General features: G+C 34.4%; 1 protein-coding gene across 3 annotated transcripts in view; it reads left to right on the forward strand.

The window, feature by feature from the left end:
* LOC138704976 (replication factor C subunit 4) overlaps positions 1–21,754 on the forward strand; it is a 77,374-nt gene that overhangs the window by 33,060 nt on the left and 22,560 nt on the right. For all 3 annotated transcript variants that reach the window (XR_011333518.1, XM_069833476.1, XM_069833475.1), the window contains 2 exons: positions 5,489–5,685; positions 18,295–18,408. Coding sequence is in view for 2 of the 3 variants with exons in the window: in XM_069833476.1 (XP_069689577.1) it covers positions 5,489–5,685; positions 18,295–18,408 (311 nt within the window). In the remaining variant the exon portion in view is untranslated. The remainder of the gene's footprint in view (positions 1–5,488; positions 5,686–18,294; positions 18,409–21,754) is intronic.

Genomic DNA, 21,754 nt, shown 5'->3' on the forward strand with positions numbered 1-21,754 from the left:
CTCCACTGGCCAGTGTTACTAAAAATATACCTGAAATTTGTAATCACAACAAAATAGTCAGAATGTACCACGAGATATTAAAGAAAAGATTATTCAATTATGTAGTCAGATAGAACTCTCCCTTTACATTATTTATCTAAATTACATTATTTACTCTTTCTAGATTCTGCTGTATTTTCTCCATGTGTCTCTTTTCAATGATGGTGATAGCTTCAAACACTTTTTCTCTTTTTTATGGTAATTAACTTCCATAATATTTTTATCTTTTTCTGGAATACCTAATATAAAGTAAGCCCTTTGTATATGCGTATTTGAATTTTAGTCTGTATGTTGTGTTACATATTCACCTTATTTGTGTACCAGTCAATTATTTTTGTAATTACATGTATGTCTATCATGTTATTTTCTAATCCATATGACTACTGAAATCCTGTACCGTGACCACTAGTGTCGTGCAATGTTAGAACATGGGAAGGGATATCAAGATACTCCAACTTCTCCCTACTTCATAGGCATCCATCACTATGTAAAAGTGAAGCATGTAAACTAAAATAACTGAGTCCGTTAGAAACCAGTAAGAGGCCTTATGTTTGGTTCATGTTTGCCGAGTCTCTAGAACTGATGCTCGCTTTGCATTTGTTCAGTCTTTCCCCTTACATACATATGTTTGGTGCCTTTCTCCTTAGCTTCTGCTCTCCCCATGCCTTTATGCATAAGGATGTCAGACACGCATCTTGCAAAGCTACTCATAATAATTAGTACAGGTAATTGTTGTAGTTATTAATACGATTAATTATTCACAAAAATATACATATAAGTAAATGAAACAAAATATATTTTAAAAAAATAATGCATGTTCACAGTGCCAGCTACTAAGTATCATGCAGTGTTCAAACATGAGAGAGGAAACCAAGACATTACAAACTATGTTTTATTCCATGAAAAATTAATAGCAAGATATGTGCTTAGATCCCTAAGTAGTTTAAACATGAAGAGATGGGAGACGAGGACAGCAAGTATTTTCATAACATAGTGACACAAACATGACAGAGTGACCATTGGCAAATATCGAACTTTGCCATAAATGAACCAAATATAATGTCTGTCATGCACGCAGATGTGTATTATGAAAATGAAATAATTTATTCATTCATTCATAAGTGTTCTGCCCAGTGGGCAGGTCCTTCATTGCAAACCCAGCATTCTCCAGTCTTTCCTATTTTCTGTCTTCCTCTTTTGTCTCCACATATGATCCACATATCTTAATGTCGTCTATCATGCAATATCTTCTGTCCCGAACTCGTCTCCCATTCACCATTCCTTTCAGTGCATCCTTCAGTAGGCAGTTTCTTCTCAGCCAGTGACCCAACCAATTCCTTTTTCTCTTTCTGATCAGTTTCAGCATCATTCTTTCTTCATCCACTCTTTCCAACACAACTTCATTTCTTCTCTCTGTCCACTTCACATGCTCCATTCTTCTCCATATCCACAATTCAAATGCTTTTAATCGTGTCTCTTAACTTCGTCGTAATGTCCATGTTTCAGCCCCACACAATGCCACACCAAGCACTTCACTAGTCTCTTCCTTCTTTTTTTTTCCAGAGGTCAGCAGAAGATGTTCATTTTTCTATTAAAAGCTTCTTTTGCCATTTGACTTCCTGGCTGCAACTCCATCCCAAGTATTTGAAACTGATCACTTGCTCTTCATGCCATATTTGCAGTTTCTCTTAGGAAGGATAAATGCGGTAGCTTCCCTTTGCTTTCCACATATCACTCTCTCTTTCCCATCTTAAAAGATCCCAGGGGCCCCAACATGGAAGTGAGGAGAGTAGATTTGACTAATTATTGGACCCACTGAACTTCACCGAAATTCACCCCAAGGGTTAAATATCAGTTCTATCAGGGTTTTTGACATGAATAATTTATTAACAGGTTGAATATTATAAGCTAAAATGATGTGTAGTATGAAAATGAATAATTTATTAATAGTCAGGTTGGATATTATTAATTATAATGCTTGTGTAGTGTGAAAATTAAACTTTTGTTTTTATGGAATTTATTTTATATTATGGTGTTCAAGTTATTCTACTTTCATCATCCGTATAGTCACACATCTACTGCTGCTGAGCAGCTGTGATTTATTTGAATATTGTGTGAAGAACGTAATTGTACTTTCTGTTAGTAGTTCGTATAGTAAACACTGTCATGTATTTAAACAAATATTCCTGTTAATGTTCAGTCGTACTTACAACTGTATAGAACTTCACAAGATGTGTTCTAAATCATTGTTCCAAATGAATATGAGAAATTCATTAAAATAATAGGCCAGAAAGTAATTAAATTTATTGTGCAAGAACTTAAGTAGCGAAGCATTATTCCAGAAGTGTTGATTCTACATCAGTCTTATCTCATGTTGATCAGCTGTTCTTCATTGTACGATATGTAAAAGAAGATGGAACTTCTGTGGAGCATTCCTAATGTGGGCCACAAATCTGAAGAGTTACAACAAACGGTTTGAACTTCACTAAACGAATTTGAAATTAATGTAGAAAATTGCAGGGGACAGTCATGTGACAATATTAGTAATATTCTGGCACATACACAGGACTGCAAGCAAGAATTATTAAAATAAACCCACTGGCAGAGTTCACACCATGTGCAGGACATTCCCTATCTCTAATTGGTACCTGTGCTACAGAAGCTTGTTGGTCTTCTTCCACGTTGTTTGATGTCCTTCAGAAACTTTATGTATTTTTCTCATCTTCAGCACATCAGTGTGTTATTCTGAGAAAACATCTGAAAACACCTGCAAAAGTAATCAAATGTCCTTCGCCTACACGTTGGTCAGCTCGATGATGTCTGTCGAAGTCTTCATGAGGGATAGAAAGAGATAGTTTCCACTTTGAAATTGAAAATGACTTCACCCAGAAGAAAATCACGCGATCTGAAGCAAGTGTGAGATTCTACAGCAACTTCAGTCACTGGAGATTGGAATCATGACCTGTCTATGGGGTGATATTCTTACAAGAATGAATGTCACAAGTAAGACATTACAAAGTGTGAACAATGATATAGGAATTTTCTGTGAACTGTATGGGTTCGTTGAAGAATATTTAAAAGAACTAGAGTTACTCAATGATTACTATGAAGAACAAGGTAAGAATCTTAGTGGGATTGATGTATATGAGGAAGAGAAAAGGAGAAAAAAGAAGTCCATCAGATTTTTCGAAGACAATCCAGGAGAAAGTGGAAATGAAGATCAATACAATTCTTCAGTGAACTTCAGAACTGATAACTTATCACGCTATGTTGCAGTCTCTCTCATTCGAAATGAATTGTAGGAAAGTATTGTGTAAAAATCTCTTGAAGTTCTAGTTTCTCACAATGTTACATGTGACATGTGAAAAAGACGTCATAAAGGGGTGAAAAACCTTCAAGAACACTTTTCGACTGATATTGATTCTGAATTTGATAACAAATATTTGCACTTCAAAGCATACCTAAAATCAAGTGGCCAGGAAATTACTTCATTCATACAACTTTCATAAAAAAATTCGACAGGTAGCCTTATAGTGTATACAGGGTGTTTCAGAAATCAACCGAAGAAACTTAAGGAGTTGTAGAGGGGCCCTAGGGATAGGAAACTAGAGGTCTGCGGGTTCAAATGTTCATGTAATGACGTGTAATATTTTTTAGGCCAGTATGCCACTGTTTGAACCTGTATGTTGCATAGCGATACATTTGCAAATGTGTCGGATACAATACTGCTATGTCTGTGTGGCACAATCGGTAAAGATTGTAGATGGTTTCTGTCTGAGGATGAGGTCAATAGTTAAAAATTCAGTAGATAATTTTTTTTAAGGTGTGTAACTTCAAACTAGTGTTGTAACATTAAAAAGGCAGCTCTAGTTATTTTGTACTGTACATAATGATGACGACAATGTTTAGGAAGATGAAGAAGGAATGTAGTTTGAGAAATACATATTCATTACTCTGGACAAGTCACAGTATGTTTATCAATTAACTTGTAGTGTACATACATTTTACATATCAGTATTCTGTTTATTAGAAAATATCTTAATAAAATTGATAAATGAGAAAAGAAAGAAATTTCCCTTTTTGCCTTCTTTAGAGGAGGAAGTAAGGAGTTACTGTACAATATAGTACTGTATGTATTTATACTATAATAAAGGAAAACAAAATTTCACTACTCACTATCAATTGGAAACAAGTTGCAGGAACTGTTCAAAGTAAGACCTCCGCCTGAAGTACAGTATTTTTCTGCAACAAATCAAGTTCTTATTCCGAAGTTTATTAGTTATTCTGACTTAACCATTAGAAACTACGTACAATGAATTTAATAGAACTTAAACATTACACTGTGAAAAAAATGCATGAAAATAATAATACAGAACAGAAAAAGGTCATGCACTCATCACATTTACAGCCAAACGCCAGTGCATTTCTAACAAATACATAACTCATCTCCATAGAGTCCAATAAGACGGACTTGATCTCAAGTGAACTGTAATGAATCAATGCCTAATACTATACAGTGAATTTTTACTGAAAGCATAATGAATAAATAAATACTACAATACGTATTTCTGTGGTTCAGAAAAAAAAGAATTCAGATAACTCGTCAATAAAATAAGAGGTTTTGGGATTAAAAAACTACCATGGTCAGATTCGAACCTACTACCTTTCAGCCTGAGGTCTGACGCATTGTCCGTTACACCAGAGCCCATAACAGGTACAATAACTTAAATTACGGTGAAACAAGCAGTGCAGTGGCATGCTGTCTTATTATTTGCCGACAGTTTTACAGATTCTGTGAAGGCTAAATTTTGAAAACTACAAGCACCACCACCAATTACCTACTACTGTACACAGGAGAATATGTACATAAAATTCACTGAACTGTTTTGAATTGAAGATATCTAAAGAATTCAGAACAGTGGCTTTTCTTTTTACAGAATCTAAAACAAAGCGAAGTTACAGTAAAGATATATATTTGGAACAAGTATCACATTTTATTTACCTGAGCTCGTATATGTTATATTGAAGAAAAAACATGTTAACAAAAAGTCACACAAGTTGTGCAAATCTTAGAAATATTGAGCAACATTCTTAGGATCTAATTTAATACAAATATCTTACAAAATAAAAATATACAGTACACCCCTCCAGCCTCTCTGTGAAGTTTGAAATCTCTTACAAAAAGAAAAGAACATACTGAAAACAGTTGAAATGGGTATCTTCAGAAAAAACTGCAGGTTACACACTTCTGAATCAGAGGAGAAAGGAAATTGTAGAAGAATTTGAAGTAGAAAGATCACTTATAAGACCGTCAGTAGAATGAAGAACAGAATACTGAGAATAATAACACTGTAGTTCAGAGATCACAAGGTTACAGACAGAAAGGAATTGGGCTAAACCATACTTGAGTGTCAATTATAATTATGTGTATTTTATTATACTTCCACAGGAAATGAGCTAATAAAAGAACGCCTGCAACTGATATGTAACGAAGAGAAGGTGTCTTGTAGTGAAGATGCTTTAAACTGCTTGGTGCAGACATCTGGAGGTGATCTGCGACGAGCCATCACCTGTCTCCAGTCTTGTAGTCGTCTGAAGGGCTCTGGATCAGAAGTATTACCTGAGGATGTTAGAGAAGTGGCTGGGGTTTGTATTTCTTCCTTATATTCAGCTCAGTCAGCTAATGATTTCTCACCATGTTATCATTTCGTCTGACAACGACTAGTCTCTCTAGTTTGAAGTGAACATTACATAAACAATTGCAGTTATCATCTTAGAATAACTTCTTTAATTTCAAAGGAATGTAGAGTAAAGAATTATAATTTAGTTACCTTGTCTCCGAGTAGACTCTATATTTCAAAAGAGTTGTTAAATAAAGAATTACAATTACAGTTGTTATTTTATCATCTCTGAATTGCCCCTTTATCTTAAAAGCAGTGGTGGCTGGTATACAGTTACAGCATAAATAGCATAAATATGTCAAAGACACAACATAATGTAGAACATTTAGAAGTAAAAATATACTATAATTTTATAAGACTAATACCCAAGCTAAATCAAACCATTCTTAAAATGGAAAAATATTTAAAAGAATGTAACAGATCAATATTGCAATCTACTTTTTAAAAAAATCACAATAACTCACTTCTTTGTAGAGGAAATCTTAATGTCTCTCCTTGTTCCTTGCAAACAACAAAACAAAGATTTGCTTTTTTTTATTTTCCCCACATCCGCACAATCTCTAAAAATTGACATTGTACATCTGGATCAGTGTCATACCCAGAATTTTGTCAAGGGGGTAATCATTATTAAAATTGTTTACAATTTACATTATCAGTATTTAAAATTTTGTGTATTATTATTATTATTATTATTATTATTATTATTATTATTATTATTATTATTATTATTATTATGTTACGGTATATTTATTAATATATTATGTTCTAACAGAATATATTCATGAATATCCTTATAAAATCTTTGAAATGTAATTTTTTCACAGCCATTCTATTTTTAGCAAAATTTTAACTTATGCTTAATTTTATATACTTACTTACTACCTTTTAAGGAACCCAAAGGTTGATTGCTGTCCCCACACAAGCCCGCCATTAGTCCCTATCCTGAGAAAGATCAATCCAGTCTCTATCATCATATCTCACCTCCCTCAAATCCATTTTAATATTATCTTCCCATCTACGTCTCGGCCTCCCCAAAGGTCTTTTTCCATGTGGCCTCCCAACTAACACTGCTTAATTTTATATAATAATAGAAAATGCTTGTGTCATTATTACACTTACACAATAATCATATGTATATATATATATATATATATATATATATATATAGTCGACCTGGTTGGCGAGTTGGTATAGCGCTGGCCTTCTATGCCCAAGGTTGCAAGTTCGATCCCGGGCCAGGTCGATGGCATTTAAGTGTGCTTAAATGTGACAAGCTCATGTCAGTAGATTTACTGACATGTAAAAGAACTCCTGCGGGACAAAATTCTGGCACATCCAGCGACGCTGATATAACCTCTGCAGTTGCGAGCGTTTTTAAATAAAACATAACATTAACATTATATATATATATATATATATATATATATATATATATTTGGTCAACAGTTATTTGTATATGATAGGTAGGCAGTAGGTCCCTCTTTAATAAAGATAGCATTCTTATAATTCGAACATGCAGCAGCACCAAGCACAGGGATTATATTGAAGAATGCATGGGAGGACTATGCCTTATGTCGATGTAGATTTTATTACTCTGACAGTGAAAAATTAGAGAAGGGAAAACGATTATGGACAAAAAAATACTCAAATCTAAATATGTCATTTTTTTTAAGTTAAAGGAGAGGGGAGATATCAAACCCGGTAACACCCCTCCCCCATGTGTACACCCCTGGTCTGGATTTAAATTTCTATTTAACGATGTATGGCCACATGTATCAACATTGGTTAAAAATGTAGTAATCATGGGTTACGAAACCTTTAGAAGAAAGAAGAGTGAAGAAGGAAAACCTTGTATGGAAGAAGAAGCTGGAACCAGTGAAGATGCTGTTTGGGGAGCTGGGGCACAGACTGAGAGAACGACCAGTGAGGGTAGTCCGAGGCGCGCAAGTGAAAATACATCAAGGAGAAGCGATTGTGGATCAACCGGCAAAGTCAGCGCAAGTGAAGACCAATTAATAAGAATGCCACATGCCGTTGGTAGTCCGGGGTGCGCGAGAGGAAGTGCTACAATTTGGAGGAGCTGTGCGATACCGACCGATGAAGTAGAAGCAGGTGACGAACAGTTAATAAGAGGTAAAATGACAAATAGAAACTCTAACAGAAATAAAGTAGATTCAATCAAAACTATAGATACTGAACGAAACTACCTACTAAGAGATAGGCATCAGCAAAGATTAAATTTTCCTAAAATCAGAAAAACTTATTATTAATTAAATAAGGTAAGAAGACAGGTTTTGAAAATAAGATAGAATTACGTCAAGGTTTTTTTTTTATTAAGGTATTCCGATAGTTATATTAATTAGTAAAAGTTCAGAAGAAAATTTGACTTTATAAATTGGTTAACTAATATATTTTAATTTCAGTAAGAATGCATTTATAATAAATTTATTAGATCATAATAGAAATCATAATTGAAATGAATCGATAATGAGTACATGCGACATAATGATGAAACTAAATTGAGGTTGATTATGTAAGCAATTTGTCAAGCTTGTTTTTAAGCAGGCATGCGGTAGTCTTCGTAGAAATTACGCAAACGTTTCTGCTGACATGAAAATATTGTAAAAAAGAAAGATTAACCTACATATGGAATGTACCGATTCAGCTATTTCAGGTTCATGACTTACAGTATGTCGACATCTGATCATCTAATTGGAATAATAAATTATTATGTAAAATAAGACCTAAATATTACAATTAGATTTTTGAAAAGGAGCAAATAATTAAGGTTTAAAGTCTTAAGGGTTATCACGATTGGTTTAAACATGCACTAAAACAAGACGTAAGTGCAAGTTTGAACCAATAAATTATTGAGATGTGTGATAGATTAATTAGTTTAGGAAATTGTATATTTATTATGTAGAACTACATTTGTATATAGATCTCTTGTTAAATTATTAAGTTTTGTACTTTTGTGAACAATATCAATAAAGCTATCTATCTATCCATTATTCTCGGATATGCAATCGAAAGAGAATTAGTGAAAAGTCACGGAGGCTGGAAATCATGGGTTACGAAACCACAGTTAAAAAAAGTAGGCCTAACCTTGGTTAAAATGTAATTTCTGTGTACCAGTAGTAGAAGAAGATGAAGATCAGTAGGAATGTGTCTAGCCTATAATCCCGAGCTCCAATTATACCAGGAAAGTGTGCAATATCCTAAGATCCATCCATAACCTCTCTTCATTCAACCTGTGATGTAGGAACAGAGATATTAGAGTTTACGGAAAATATCAGTTGTATAGAATTGTAATGTAAACAGCTGATTGATGGGAGAAATAGGACTGTTTGTGGGTTATTCTAAGTGATCCATTTGTTGCAGCAGAAATGGCACAGTAGATTTTGATAAACAAAATCCCTTCTGAAATTTTCTGTCACCTAATTCCTCGTAAGAATTCTCTTTCCATTAATAAAACTTCATGCTCACTATTATCCCTATCCAAGTACAATACTAATAGTCTTCGAAATTAGCTTTAGATCTGGCCGCCATTTTGTTTTACTAGGCCTGCTAATCACTTATTATCTCCTTTAACTGCTCTAATATGGGCAGTTAGAGATTACCGCAGTTAACCTTCTGTTTTAATCCTAACCGAATTCTATGCACCATAAAAATGCTTAACCAAGGAATAGGTAGCAATTTTAACTGTGGTTACACTAACCGACATTGATGCAAGTGTCCAATTGACTTGACAGACCAATTCTATTCCCTGAAATTTCAGAATGTGTTCAAACAAAGACTGTTCTAACACATTCTGAAATTTTAGGGACTAGAATTGGTCTGTCAAGTCAATAAATCTAAGATTTTTCTTCCAAAGTGCATGCTGAAAGCGTCTGTTCTAGTAAACAAATTTGCAGTATTCATCTTTGTTAACTAAAATACGAAAGCCACTTTCAAACATTATGTCGCACAACACAATAGTTACCATTAGGCCTAATTAAATATTCACACTCGCTAGTTGTAAGTGAATACTCAAGCAAATGAACCCCAACACAGTTACAATCATAAAGAAAATAGTTGAAGTAAGATGATTACACCACCAACATAAAGTGAAGGAAAATGTGTTTCTCTCATCAGACAAGAGCGAGCAAGGGTGTTGTTTCAATCGCCGCCACCTGGCTGATAGCTACATATATGTTGAGAACTTAGAATTTCGTTTACTAACAACTTTCAGGCTGTGCTAGAGAAACCCCACTCATTCTTTTGCCCCAGGAAGAATCCTAAGATCCACTCTGTTCTCATAAGAAGTACATTTGTTCACTTCAGCAAATAAACAGTTATGCTCCTGCAAACGATTCAGTGATCTAGTAAACAAAACTAAATTACTTTAACTCCTATTTTATGCAGTTTATGGCTTATAAAATTTTTTGGCTGTAACACAAACTTGCTACAACCTTAACTAGCCATCTTGCTTAAAAGGTATGTTAAATAATAATAATAATAATAATAATAATAATAATAATAATAATAATCACAGTTATCATATTATTATGTGTGAATAGTCTCTGAAGTTTAAAAGGGACATCAAAGAACAAATTACAGTTACAGCATAAGATCTCTGAATAGCTTTTTAGTTAACAAGGAACTTCAAATAAAGGATAATTATCTTCTTATCTGTTGATTAGCTTCTGTTGTTTAAAAGGGTTGTTAAAAGTTATCTTGCTGTTTCCATTAGCAATAAAATATTGGTTATGGTAAACTTACAGTTCATATTCGAATTTTGTATGCATAAGGTACACAAAGTAATACAGATTTTATAAAGTTTGTTTCTTCAGATGCACAATTATGTATTTTTTATTCAAGTTTTTGGCTTGGTTATTTAATAATGCTGATTGAGGTTCTGGCTGATATGTACCTCTATTATCAGGAAGTACATCTCACTTGATGATATATGTCAGAAGAACTATTATTGTTTGTATACATCTGAAATCTGACTAGTGTAATATGTAGTTAGTCGGTGATGTGTGCAATGGAGGGGTAAAGAACTGGCTATTCTACCCCATTATCTCCTGGCCTGTTGCCTTATAAGTGGTGTCGTCTTAGTATCACTTGTAAGGTTCAGACCTGTCTTTGGACAGTTGATTAAACAAAAATATTAACTACAGGGTTATTTAGTGTTGGTGGAATTGGTGATAGCGAGATGAGGCAAAGGATTCGCCATAGATTACTTGACATTCACCTTATGGTTGGGAAAAGTCTCTGAAAAAATCCAACCAGGTAATCAACCTAAGCGGGAATCGAACTCACACCCAAGCACAACTCCTTATCAGCAGACAAATGCCTTACTGTCTAAGCTATGCTGGTGGCAGTTATTTTATTTGAGATGTGGAATTACATAGTCATAATAGTAATATGTGTTACAAGAGTGGTATGTTGAAGTTTTCATGTTCGAGGAAAAGTTTGAAAAAGCGAAACGTAGTTGACCTTTTTTAATTTCCGAGAATTGAAAGAAAACATACCGCTTGTGTATCGTACATTATTTTTTGCGAAGATCGTTTATTACATACCTGAAAGAGGAATTTCTAATTAGTTGCAATGAAATCTCCATCTTGGTTTCTGTTCAATGACGGCAAATTTGCAAAACAAAAATATCTATCTTCAACATTGTTGCTTTAAAATGTTTTCTGTGTTTACTATACTCTAGCAGGCCGTGATATACATTTCCCCCCCCCCCCCAGTCTATAAATGCGAACTTAAAACAAACGGCTTCCTTAATGTTACATGCATCACGAATGCAGTAATTTTAGTGGAGTTGTAGAGTTTACTTAATTTTTGCATATATTTAAAAACAATAATTAACAGTGCAGTTTAGGTGAAATTGCAGTGGTAAGTTTCCAATTTATAATTATTACTATATTGAACGTCTCTAAAAATAATATGTTAAAAGCCTAAAGCAGTGAAATCAATATGTCACTTAAGCGGTAAGAAGAGGGAAATTGTTATGTGTGTTAGGTTGGGAATACTGAATGTGGAATTTTAGACTTACCGCGGATTGGTTTTGTGCGGAAACCAAGCAAATACGCATGATCTCGCACAAAATATTGTAATGCACTTCTTTTAAAGGAGTTTCGTGGGAAATAAACTGATGAAAGTTCAGTTGCAGTTGAAATTGTCATTTTTTTTAAGAATCTTCATGATTTTTTTTTTCTGCAGTGGTTACTCACACACCACTCATCTATTGTTAGAGGTACGAAATTATAGCATTATTTTTTGTGTTTATAGCAAAAATATTGTTAGAAATAGCATTTTATAATATTAGTTATTTGAATAAATAGCATTTATTAGCTAAAACCTGTTTAGCTATTTTATGCATTTAAGAAAGGTAAATGAAAATAAGATATATAATTGGCAGTGGACAAACCTGATCAGTGTTAACAATACACTAGACTCTCGTTAATCCAGCCTCCTCCTAGTGTGCTTCCTATCACTTCTACTGTAATATAATAGTTTTCTGGGAAATCTGCAGCATCCCACTGATTAAATATGTAAAAATGCTGACATATTTATTTTACCCGAATTATACTTATTGATAAATAATTATTGCAGTTTACATATTTTCTTTCAAAATATCAACTCTTGTTTTTCTTTGCTTCAGTAACATTTTACATAATTCATTACTATTTTTATTGCATCAATAACTACCATATCTGTAATAATAATAATAATAATTTTATTTTGTATACGACATCAGTCATAGTCTTTTGTTATTTCATAATATGTAAAGAGAATGGCAATGCAATGTTTGGGTATACGAAGGTATTTTGGGGGTACACTAGCAAAAAAGATTGAATACCACTGCTGTATACTGTTTTATTTATACATGTATACACTTACATATACATGCACCGACCATGTGTGGAATATTCTGGTTTTGATTTAGAAGTGTAAGTGGGGTGGTTAGCGCAACATATAACATTAAATTTAATGACATTTTAAAACACTCTCAGTAATCTGACACCCTTCTGTGCAAGGAACGGCCAGATTAGCACAAGTCTACTACATATAGTTAAATTTCTGTATTTTCAGTTGTGATGCCAAAAAAAAAACCTTTTTTAATGTGGGATGTAATTTTAACATGTTTTCCTTCTTCTTCTTCTTCTTCTTCTTCTTCTTCTTCTTCTTCAGTACTGCAGCCTGCTTGAAGCCATGACCTTCACCACTCGCTTTCATTGATCTCTATCCTTAGCTTCCTTTCTCCATGTTATTCTACCCAGAGATCACAGATCTTGTTTCACACTACCCAGCCATTTGACCCTTGGCCTGCCTCTTCTTCTCGTTCCTTCAGGATTACTGAAAGTTAGTTTCCTACTGGGGTTGGTTTCCTCTGTTCTCCATAAATATCCAAGCCACCTTGCTGCCTTAATTATTTTAACTATATCTTGCTCTTTATACCTTTGACAGAGCTCATGACTATATTTATTATGCCATACTCCATTCAATGTTTTTCTGAGGTAGGGTAACTATCTGTACTGAGTTTTGCAGTACAGTACTTTTTTTTTAATGTGTGATCCTTCAGAATGCGAATACATGAAGTAAATGAGGCCTTGCAAACACAAAAGAGCTAAGTGACAAAATTGTTTTTTTTTTTTTTGGGAAATAAGTAAAAACTGATTCATGCTTCAGGGTTTTAATATAACATGTAGCAAAAAATTATTAACGTACTTTGAATCATGCTTTATTGACTGCATGTGTTTTTTTAGATTATAATTACTCATACACTTCACAAAAAATATTTTAAATTGAGATATTTGGAAAGAAGCTAAGTGCAACCTGATATTTATATTGAACAGAGCTAAGTACCGTGCTATCTTTCGAAATTATGCAGATGAAAGTTTGGCTGATATTAGAAAAAAGTGAAAAATAAAGAAAAATTAATGATATCAGTGCTACAGGATTGTTCACGATCTCTGATAACGAATTTGAATAACACGATGTGCGTCAGGACTCACACGACAGCTGAACTGTGGCACGAGGTGACAGACCAGTAGTGAGTGATTTCATAATTAGAGTGAATGGTGTATCACAGTAGCAACGCCCAAGAAAATCGAGCCTTCTTGAGAGGGGTAGATATCAGAGTTTGGAAACAACCCTGTATTAATGTTCTTAGGTCATGAACATTGATGGCAGTAGGCATACAAACCTTGGTAGAACCTTCAACTTAGGTGAAAAGGTGCGGAAAAAATTCTCGATTTTCTTGGTCTATGTAAGGAAGCATTTTCCGTATGTTTTCTTTCTTCATAGCAGACAGAGCAGCTGTTGCCGGAAGGGCTTGAATTTGTATCTTGGCGATGTTTTCCATTGTGACTCCTGGCTTCAGAACTTTGTACGACTTGAAATCAGATATTTGATTGAAACTCTCTCCAATTTCCACAACACCCAGTGCTGATTTCTCTACTGTAATCCAAGTAGTCTTAGAGATTTTCAATTTAGATGTGTTGATTGTCAGAGATGCTGCTTCATCGATGTCAAAGAATTTTCCTCCCGTGCAAAAAGTCTTGAATGGTCTAAATGGTCTCGCTTCTTCAATAGCTGTAGCAACGTGTTGATTGTTACTTGTAATCTTCCAACGTTGTTCTATTAAAGCGAAATCACAATCTGCAGAACCAAAACTGTGACCTACCATGAGATATTTGTGTTCCATCTTATCAATCATTCCCATGGCAATGAGATAAAGGTACAGAAATATCATCATGCGGTTTTTAAACTGACCGCAACAGTTGTCACTCCAAATCACCATCTTCTTCTTGGACGTGATGAAATCCGTTGAGTGCATGCAGTAAACATGATGCCATCTGATTTCCTCCACCAGAGACACATGACAGCATCTGAAGTATCTTGAATATGGATCAATGAACCAGTAGATATAATATATTTGGAATATAAAATAAAGACATATCAAATAAATATAATATGAAATTATGTCTGACCTTGCCTGACCGGGATCATTATTATCAAAATGTACGCCAAAAATACAACAAAACAGTCATTAGTCCGCCTTCCACTGAATAGAATCAGCTGCACAAGGAGAATGCTACATAGCTCCTTTAGAATTGCAAAGGGGTCTTGACATAAATCCTGTGTCATTTTTTGGTCATTGTTGGAACTACTAGAAACTGGTTAAGAACATAACTCTTTTAGCTGTGCATTGGCGCTGGTTCATAGATTACTTAGGTGTACAAAACACAGTTTTCAAAAATTTGTCACTTAGCTCCTTTGGGTTTGCAAGGCCTCAAATATAGAAATGTCCTTTCTTCCTTACATATCCTGCGAAATATACTACTTTAATGTCTCAATCTTATAATATGTATTTTCTGTTTCTTTCTTCTTTTCCGCATATTACTGTAACAATAGCAAGTCTAATTTTATGACTTATATTTTTCAGTTGTTGAGAATAAACATCTGTTTAGTTGACAATGTGTAACTGTCTCTCCATTTTTATGATTGTTCTTTGTAGTCGATAATTGTAGACAGCATTGTTTGTATAGATAGTGTGAAGTGAAGTATAAATTACTGCTGAAGTTTAAAAGTCGGTGCAATACTCAAAGGTCAAGATCAATAATTATAATCACCAGATTACGAGTTGGCCACACCAAAATGACACATCTTATCTGATAGACACAACTCTTCCTCCATTATGTACCAGCTGCCATCCTAGGATCTCTGTATGTCACATAACTTTTGAATGCTCATTACATCACCTCCAACGAGATCAATTCCATATATCAACAGGCTTATCAACAGTTCTAAATAATGCATCATTAGCTCAACATAGATCAACATATACATATACATATTTAAATTAATTGTGATACAGTAATGCTATGTAAACTGTAATAATTATTTATGTATTGCGTGATATGTCTTGTTAAGTTAAAGCAGCATATAAGAATTAAATTAAAATGATACTTAAACTGTTTTTGCATCTTACTCTTTTCTTTAATTTTAACATTGGTTTGAGGAAATGCCTCCTCAAAAGAAATATGTCTTTAATCCAGAATTACTGTCTCTTTACAATGGACAGTGACATTCACTGTCAAAAATGTTCAGCTGAGTTCTCGATTGCTAATATTGGAACACATTATTATAAATTATACATATTACAAAATGAGAGAGTACCTACTGTTTAGTTGGCCTGTGTGGCGCATTCGGTAGAGTGCTTAAATGTGACAAGCTTATGTGAGTATATTTACTGGCATGTAAAAGAACTGCGGGACAAAATTCTGGCACACCGGTGATGCTAATATAACCTCGGCAGTTGCATGTTAAATAAAACATAATTTACCATAATTTTTACCTACTGTTTATTTAAGCTCGTGTGAAGTTCTTAAATTTTATGGCTGCCTCTTTTCCTTTAATAAAATCCTCCTGGCATACTCTCACCAATTTCCAGAAATTCTTGATTGGGTTCAAATCTGGAGAATTTCCGGGCCAAGGCAAAAGAGAAATTTTTATCTGACAGGAAAGGTTTTCACTCTTTTAATAGTGTGACAAGGTTAAGATAAAATGTACTTCTTGCTTTCTCATTGTACTTGTACATTAAAGACTCGCTTATGCTCTTTTGCATCCTGGTTCTACCTTTCCATTAGGTAAATGCATTTTTAATGTAAGTGGTTTTTAGATGTTCTGCGACGACCTATCGATATTAAGCAGTGGTCTTCTCCATTTAGGTCTAGTTAAATGAGTGCCTTGGATTGGATGAGACTAAATTCAGTGATTGAATGGGATAGCATGGAAAATAGCTTAAACTTTCTCTATAAATGTTTAAGAAAACGACTAAATGATTCATATCTCTTTTACGAAATTTCAAATGTACAGGTACAGGCCTGTGTCACTCCTGAAAAGGCTTAAAGGTTGGAACACTTCTCAGATGAGAGTAAATTTAAAATGGGTTAAATTATTCAAATATTTTCAAGCAAAATGCATTCCCTTTTCGCAGGTACTTCATATCGTAGAGTTCAGTTTGTGCCTTCCAGCCACAAATGTACTCTCTGAGAGAGTTTTCTCAGTAATGAATAATATGTGGATTGCTGAGAAATCTCAATAATTAAAAACAAACTCCTAAACATCTAATAATAATAAAAAATATTATTTCAATTGTACCTGTAGTGAATTCTATGATTTAGTTCTGGAAAATACAATACACTCAAACCAAAAATACAGACCTATTAAAATCACAAGGAATTAGATGTAATTATAATGAATTGCTGGTTAATTTGTAATTATTGAAATCCTAATTACGGTATGTATGAGATGTTGGTAATAAAATTTGCTTCAAACTATATTTATCTAATGTGTTAAAATTTTAATCATATTTTTAATTTCAATTGTTGTTTTTACTGATTCTGTAGTTTGGAAAGTATCAGATTCTTTCAATAGGCGTAATTACTTTTAAAACTGCACCATTCATTATGTCTTTTTATTGAAGAAATTTAGTGTCGGGTTGACTATTATATTACCATCTTGTGTGTACTGCTTTTAGTTTATCAGAATCTGGTTACCCTATTCTGAAGTCATGTATTACACATGTCATACATTAAAAAGGTACTGTCAAAATGTATGTTCCTTTACACCTTTGATTGCATGTGCATAATTATACATTTAGGACAACCCATTTGCTATAACAGTATAATGCTGAATGAAGTGAACATTCGTCTTTAAATTTAATGGCTACCGGCAATTGTTGCAATTTAAAAATCAACAATCGCAATATTACAGACAGCTGGTTCTTCCCTTCACCTCTGTTTGGGAATGATACTCATGTTCATGCTAGAGCATCAAAGTTATACTATCTGGTCCATGTGCTTTGTAGCAGACGAAAGCAAAGACCAATTTTGTACATGTGTGATTCACGGTATATCAGACTACAAAAGCCAAGTTCCCAGTTATGTCCTGTAGAACAGAACAAAATCAGAAAAATTTATTCAAATTGAAATTAAAAAATTATTACTCATTCTGTGACATCACTCGTATTTTACTGAAAAACAATTTATCACAGTAGTACCTATTTATAGCATTAATTCGCAATAATGAAACTGGTTTCAAAGAATTGCAGTTATTGTGATGACATAAAGAAAACTGGAAAAAGGAGCAAAAGGCACACTTCTTATTTTTATCGCATTATAGCAATTGCGAAATTTCCATGACTCTATCCATTGTTTAATATTATGATATAGTACAGAAAATAAAAATGTTTGTGAGCAATACACAAAGTATAATTCAGCCTGGGTGGTACAGTCGGTAGAATGCTGGCCTTCTATGTCCGAGGTTACAGGTTCGATCCCGGCCCAGGATGATGGCATTTAAGTATGCTTAAATGCGACAGGCTCATGTCAGTAGATTTACTGGCACGTAAAAGAACTCCTGCAGGACAAAATTCCAGCACAACAGTGATGCTGATATAACCGCGTTGTTAAATAAAACACAATTTACATTTTTACACAAAGTATAATTATTACTGACCACTGTTTAAATTGTATAGTGGTGAAAATACTAGCTGTTTTATATTCTTTTGTTGCAGGTTGTACCTATTGAGTGGGTGAATGGCATGGTGGAGGTTTGTCACCTTTGTGACTACGAGAAATTAACAGAATTTGTCGATAAGTTAATGCAGGAAGGCTATTGCGTTGCTCAGGTAAGAGCCATGTTTGCATTGAGATGAGTCTTAGGACTATTCTTATATTAATAATTACAAAATAATTTATATAATAATTTGTCCACATTATGAGTGATAGATCTATTCATATCCAGTGCTCTGATGAAAATTAAGACCTGCTGGTACTCACCCAAGTTTTTACATTTTCTGTGTGGATTCATAGATATGAAATTCTGTATCCATTTTTCTTTTATGGCTGCATGGTTCTTCTGCTGATCTCTCAGATTTTTAACGAAGATTTTACAAATGAAGTGTGTTGAACAGGAAGAGTGGAGATCCCGTAAATCCTCAAAAGGGCACTTTTCTCTGAGGTTACAATTTCATTAACTGAGCTGAATGACCACTCACATTCAGCTGTTGATATCGCACTAGTGATTGCTACACATAGAAGGTGTTATAGTGTGTTGGGTTTTCTTTCATTATTTCAATGTTCCTTGTATAGGGTGATTATGAAGTTTCGATACATTTTTTGTAGAAAAAACATTTATTAGATTCGAACCAACACGCTGAATGAAACCTTTAGTGCATAATAACACACAATCCATCACAGTTCTCTCTCAGTGAAGTTCCGCATCACCACAGTACATTTCCACATAACTCCCAGTGACACACTGTTTCACGAAATACCTTTCTTAGCATTGCAGGTGTAATGTTGAGCATGCTGGATACATTCCTTTAGATCAGCTATTTTCATCAGGTGTGCCATGAGAAGATGAAAATAGTAAAGGTTGTCATAGCAAAAATTGGAAAAATAAATTTGAAAAGAGTAGCAAAAAATTTATCAAGTCCATAAGAGTTAACTGTCAGTGAACATGGCACAAGTCATTCAGTAAACACAGTGTAGGTGTGCGAACAGCAGAAAATAGAATGACTACCGCACAGCCAGGTTGCCAGATCAGTAAAGGTTAGAATAATGTACCAACCTTGAATTGAATTTGAATTTAATGGAGGGGAGCACAACGACCCATCAATGCAATCTTATTAGATCTATTGTGTTGACCCTCAAGCTAGGCACATACCCAACCCACACCGGCTGACCACACTAAGGTTCACTGCATACCCAGGTTCCTAGCAGGTATCCCCTCTCATCCCTAGGTCAACACCTTCCATGTGTCACCAGCCGACATTCGGGAAATGCTATGAAATGGTGACAGAATGGAGAAATGTCGACAGAATAATGTGGATGCCTGTGGGGAAATGGGAGAACTCCGAGAAAAACACCAACTGCGACCTTTTCCGCCACAAGCATCGCTATGAACTAGTGTTAAAAAATATAGTTTTTTACATGTTTTTGTAAAAAAAATCCCCTTGGTTAGGAACCACTGGTTTACATTATAAAGAGTGTGCTACGTGATTTTAAATTATAACTTCAATGTGCCACATGTTGAAAAACTCTGCTTTAGAAGGTCAGTGGAGTTGATCTTGACCTCATACACCTGCGACTTTGTATCTGTATGCAAGAAACTAGAGGAGTGTGAGATCCTGAAAATGTGGAACCCAAATGTGTGATGATCCTCTACCAATCTGCTTAAGTGGAAATGCGTAATTCAGGTATGCATGAACAATCATGGGAAATGTGGGGGGGGAGGCTTCTATCCTATCAACATTTACTTGGAGGATTTAGTGAAGAACTGTTTTCAGAACATGGGAGGAGTGATAATAGGAGGAAGAAGGATAAAGTGTATAAGATTTGCTGATAATATGGCATTGTTAGCAGAAGAGGAAATGATACTTAGGGATATGCTACTGAAGCTAAATGACAGCTGTGAGTAGTCTGGACTGAAGATAAATGCCAACAAGACAAAGAGCAAGATCATAGAAAGAAAAGTAAAGAAGGTAAACTTGCGAATTCTAAATGAGACAGTAGAGCAAGTGGACAGCTTCAAATACTTGGGGTGTACTATAAGCAGTAACATGGGCTGCAGTCAGGAAGTCTAAAGGAGAATAGCAATGGCAAAGGAAGCTTTTAATAGAAAAAAGGAGCATCTTCTGCCGACCTCTGAAAAACATACTGAGGAAGAGACTAGTAAAGTGCTTTGTGTGGAGTGTGGCATTCTATGGGGGCAGAAACATGGACATTACGATGAAATGAAGAGAAACAAATAGACGCATTTGAAATGTAAATGTGAAGAAGAATGGAGTGTGTGAAGTGGACAGACAGAATAAGAAATGAAATTGTGTTGGAAAGAGTGGGTGAAGAAAGAATGATGCTGAAACTGATCAGAAAGAGAAAAGGGAATTGCTTGGATCACTGGCTGAGAAGAAACTGCCTACTGAAGGATGCACTGGAAGGAATGGTGAATGGGAGAAGAGTTCGGGGCAGAAGAGGATATCGATAATAGACGAAATTAAAATATATGGATCATATGAGGAGAGAAAGAAGAATGCAGAAAATAGGAAAGACTGAAGAATGCTGGGTTTGCAGTGAAAGACCTGCCCTTGGGCAGAACACTGAATGAATGAATGAATATGGTATGTGTTTAGACGTGATTCTGTAGGTAGCTTATCAGCAATATATTTCAGGAAATTGTAGGGAAATTGTGTTATTATGTTACATATTGCTTGGTATTTTAATTGTTTTATTACATATTTAAAGATTTTTAAAGACGTATATATGTACATATATTACTGATTTTTAGTACATAACTGTCCAGGCCCTGATAATAATAATAATAATAATAATAATAATAATAATAATATATTTTCTAAAAGTCATGAGAATGTTTCTGTCATCTTGGAACCTAAACAGTTCACAAAAGCACCTTGTAGGCTACTTTCTTGTCTATGTAATATGTAAAACTCTTCACCTTGAGGCCACTTAATGCAGGCATGTGAATAAGCAGATTATTATAGTCATTTTGAAAGCTGTCATCAATATTCATTCCTCTATGGGACGAACAATTGAGTGGTTAGTAATTCAGATTCAAATTGACAGCACGGCTTCTGCAATCTAATTTATTTAATTTAGCACTGTTTGTAGCTATCTTGGTGTAATGGCTTAGAATTTGCTGCATGGGTTAAAATATTCTGATAGTCGTTTTGATGAGTTTATCTTTCAATGGCAGCATCATTTCTCTCTTTTGTAGGTCATGTGAAAGATCACCCAATTCTTTCAAAGCAAGTCAGTATTATTCCCAAATTCTCTATAAACTATTCAGAATATTTTTACTCTTTTTTTTTAAATGTCATTTTGTGCTTCCTGAAAATGAGAATGCATTCACTATCATCATCATCCAAATATGTGGCCTGTTATAGACTCAGTTCATCTTGTAGCAGGGTGTCAAATTGAATTTGTCTGTCCAGCAATTAACTTCTTGAGTCTTAA

Source organism: Periplaneta americana, chromosome 8, assembly GCF_040183065.1.
Source record: "Periplaneta americana isolate PAMFEO1 chromosome 8, P.americana_PAMFEO1_priV1, whole genome shotgun sequence".
NCBI lineage: Eukaryota > Metazoa > Arthropoda > Insecta > Blattodea > Blattidae > Periplaneta > Periplaneta americana.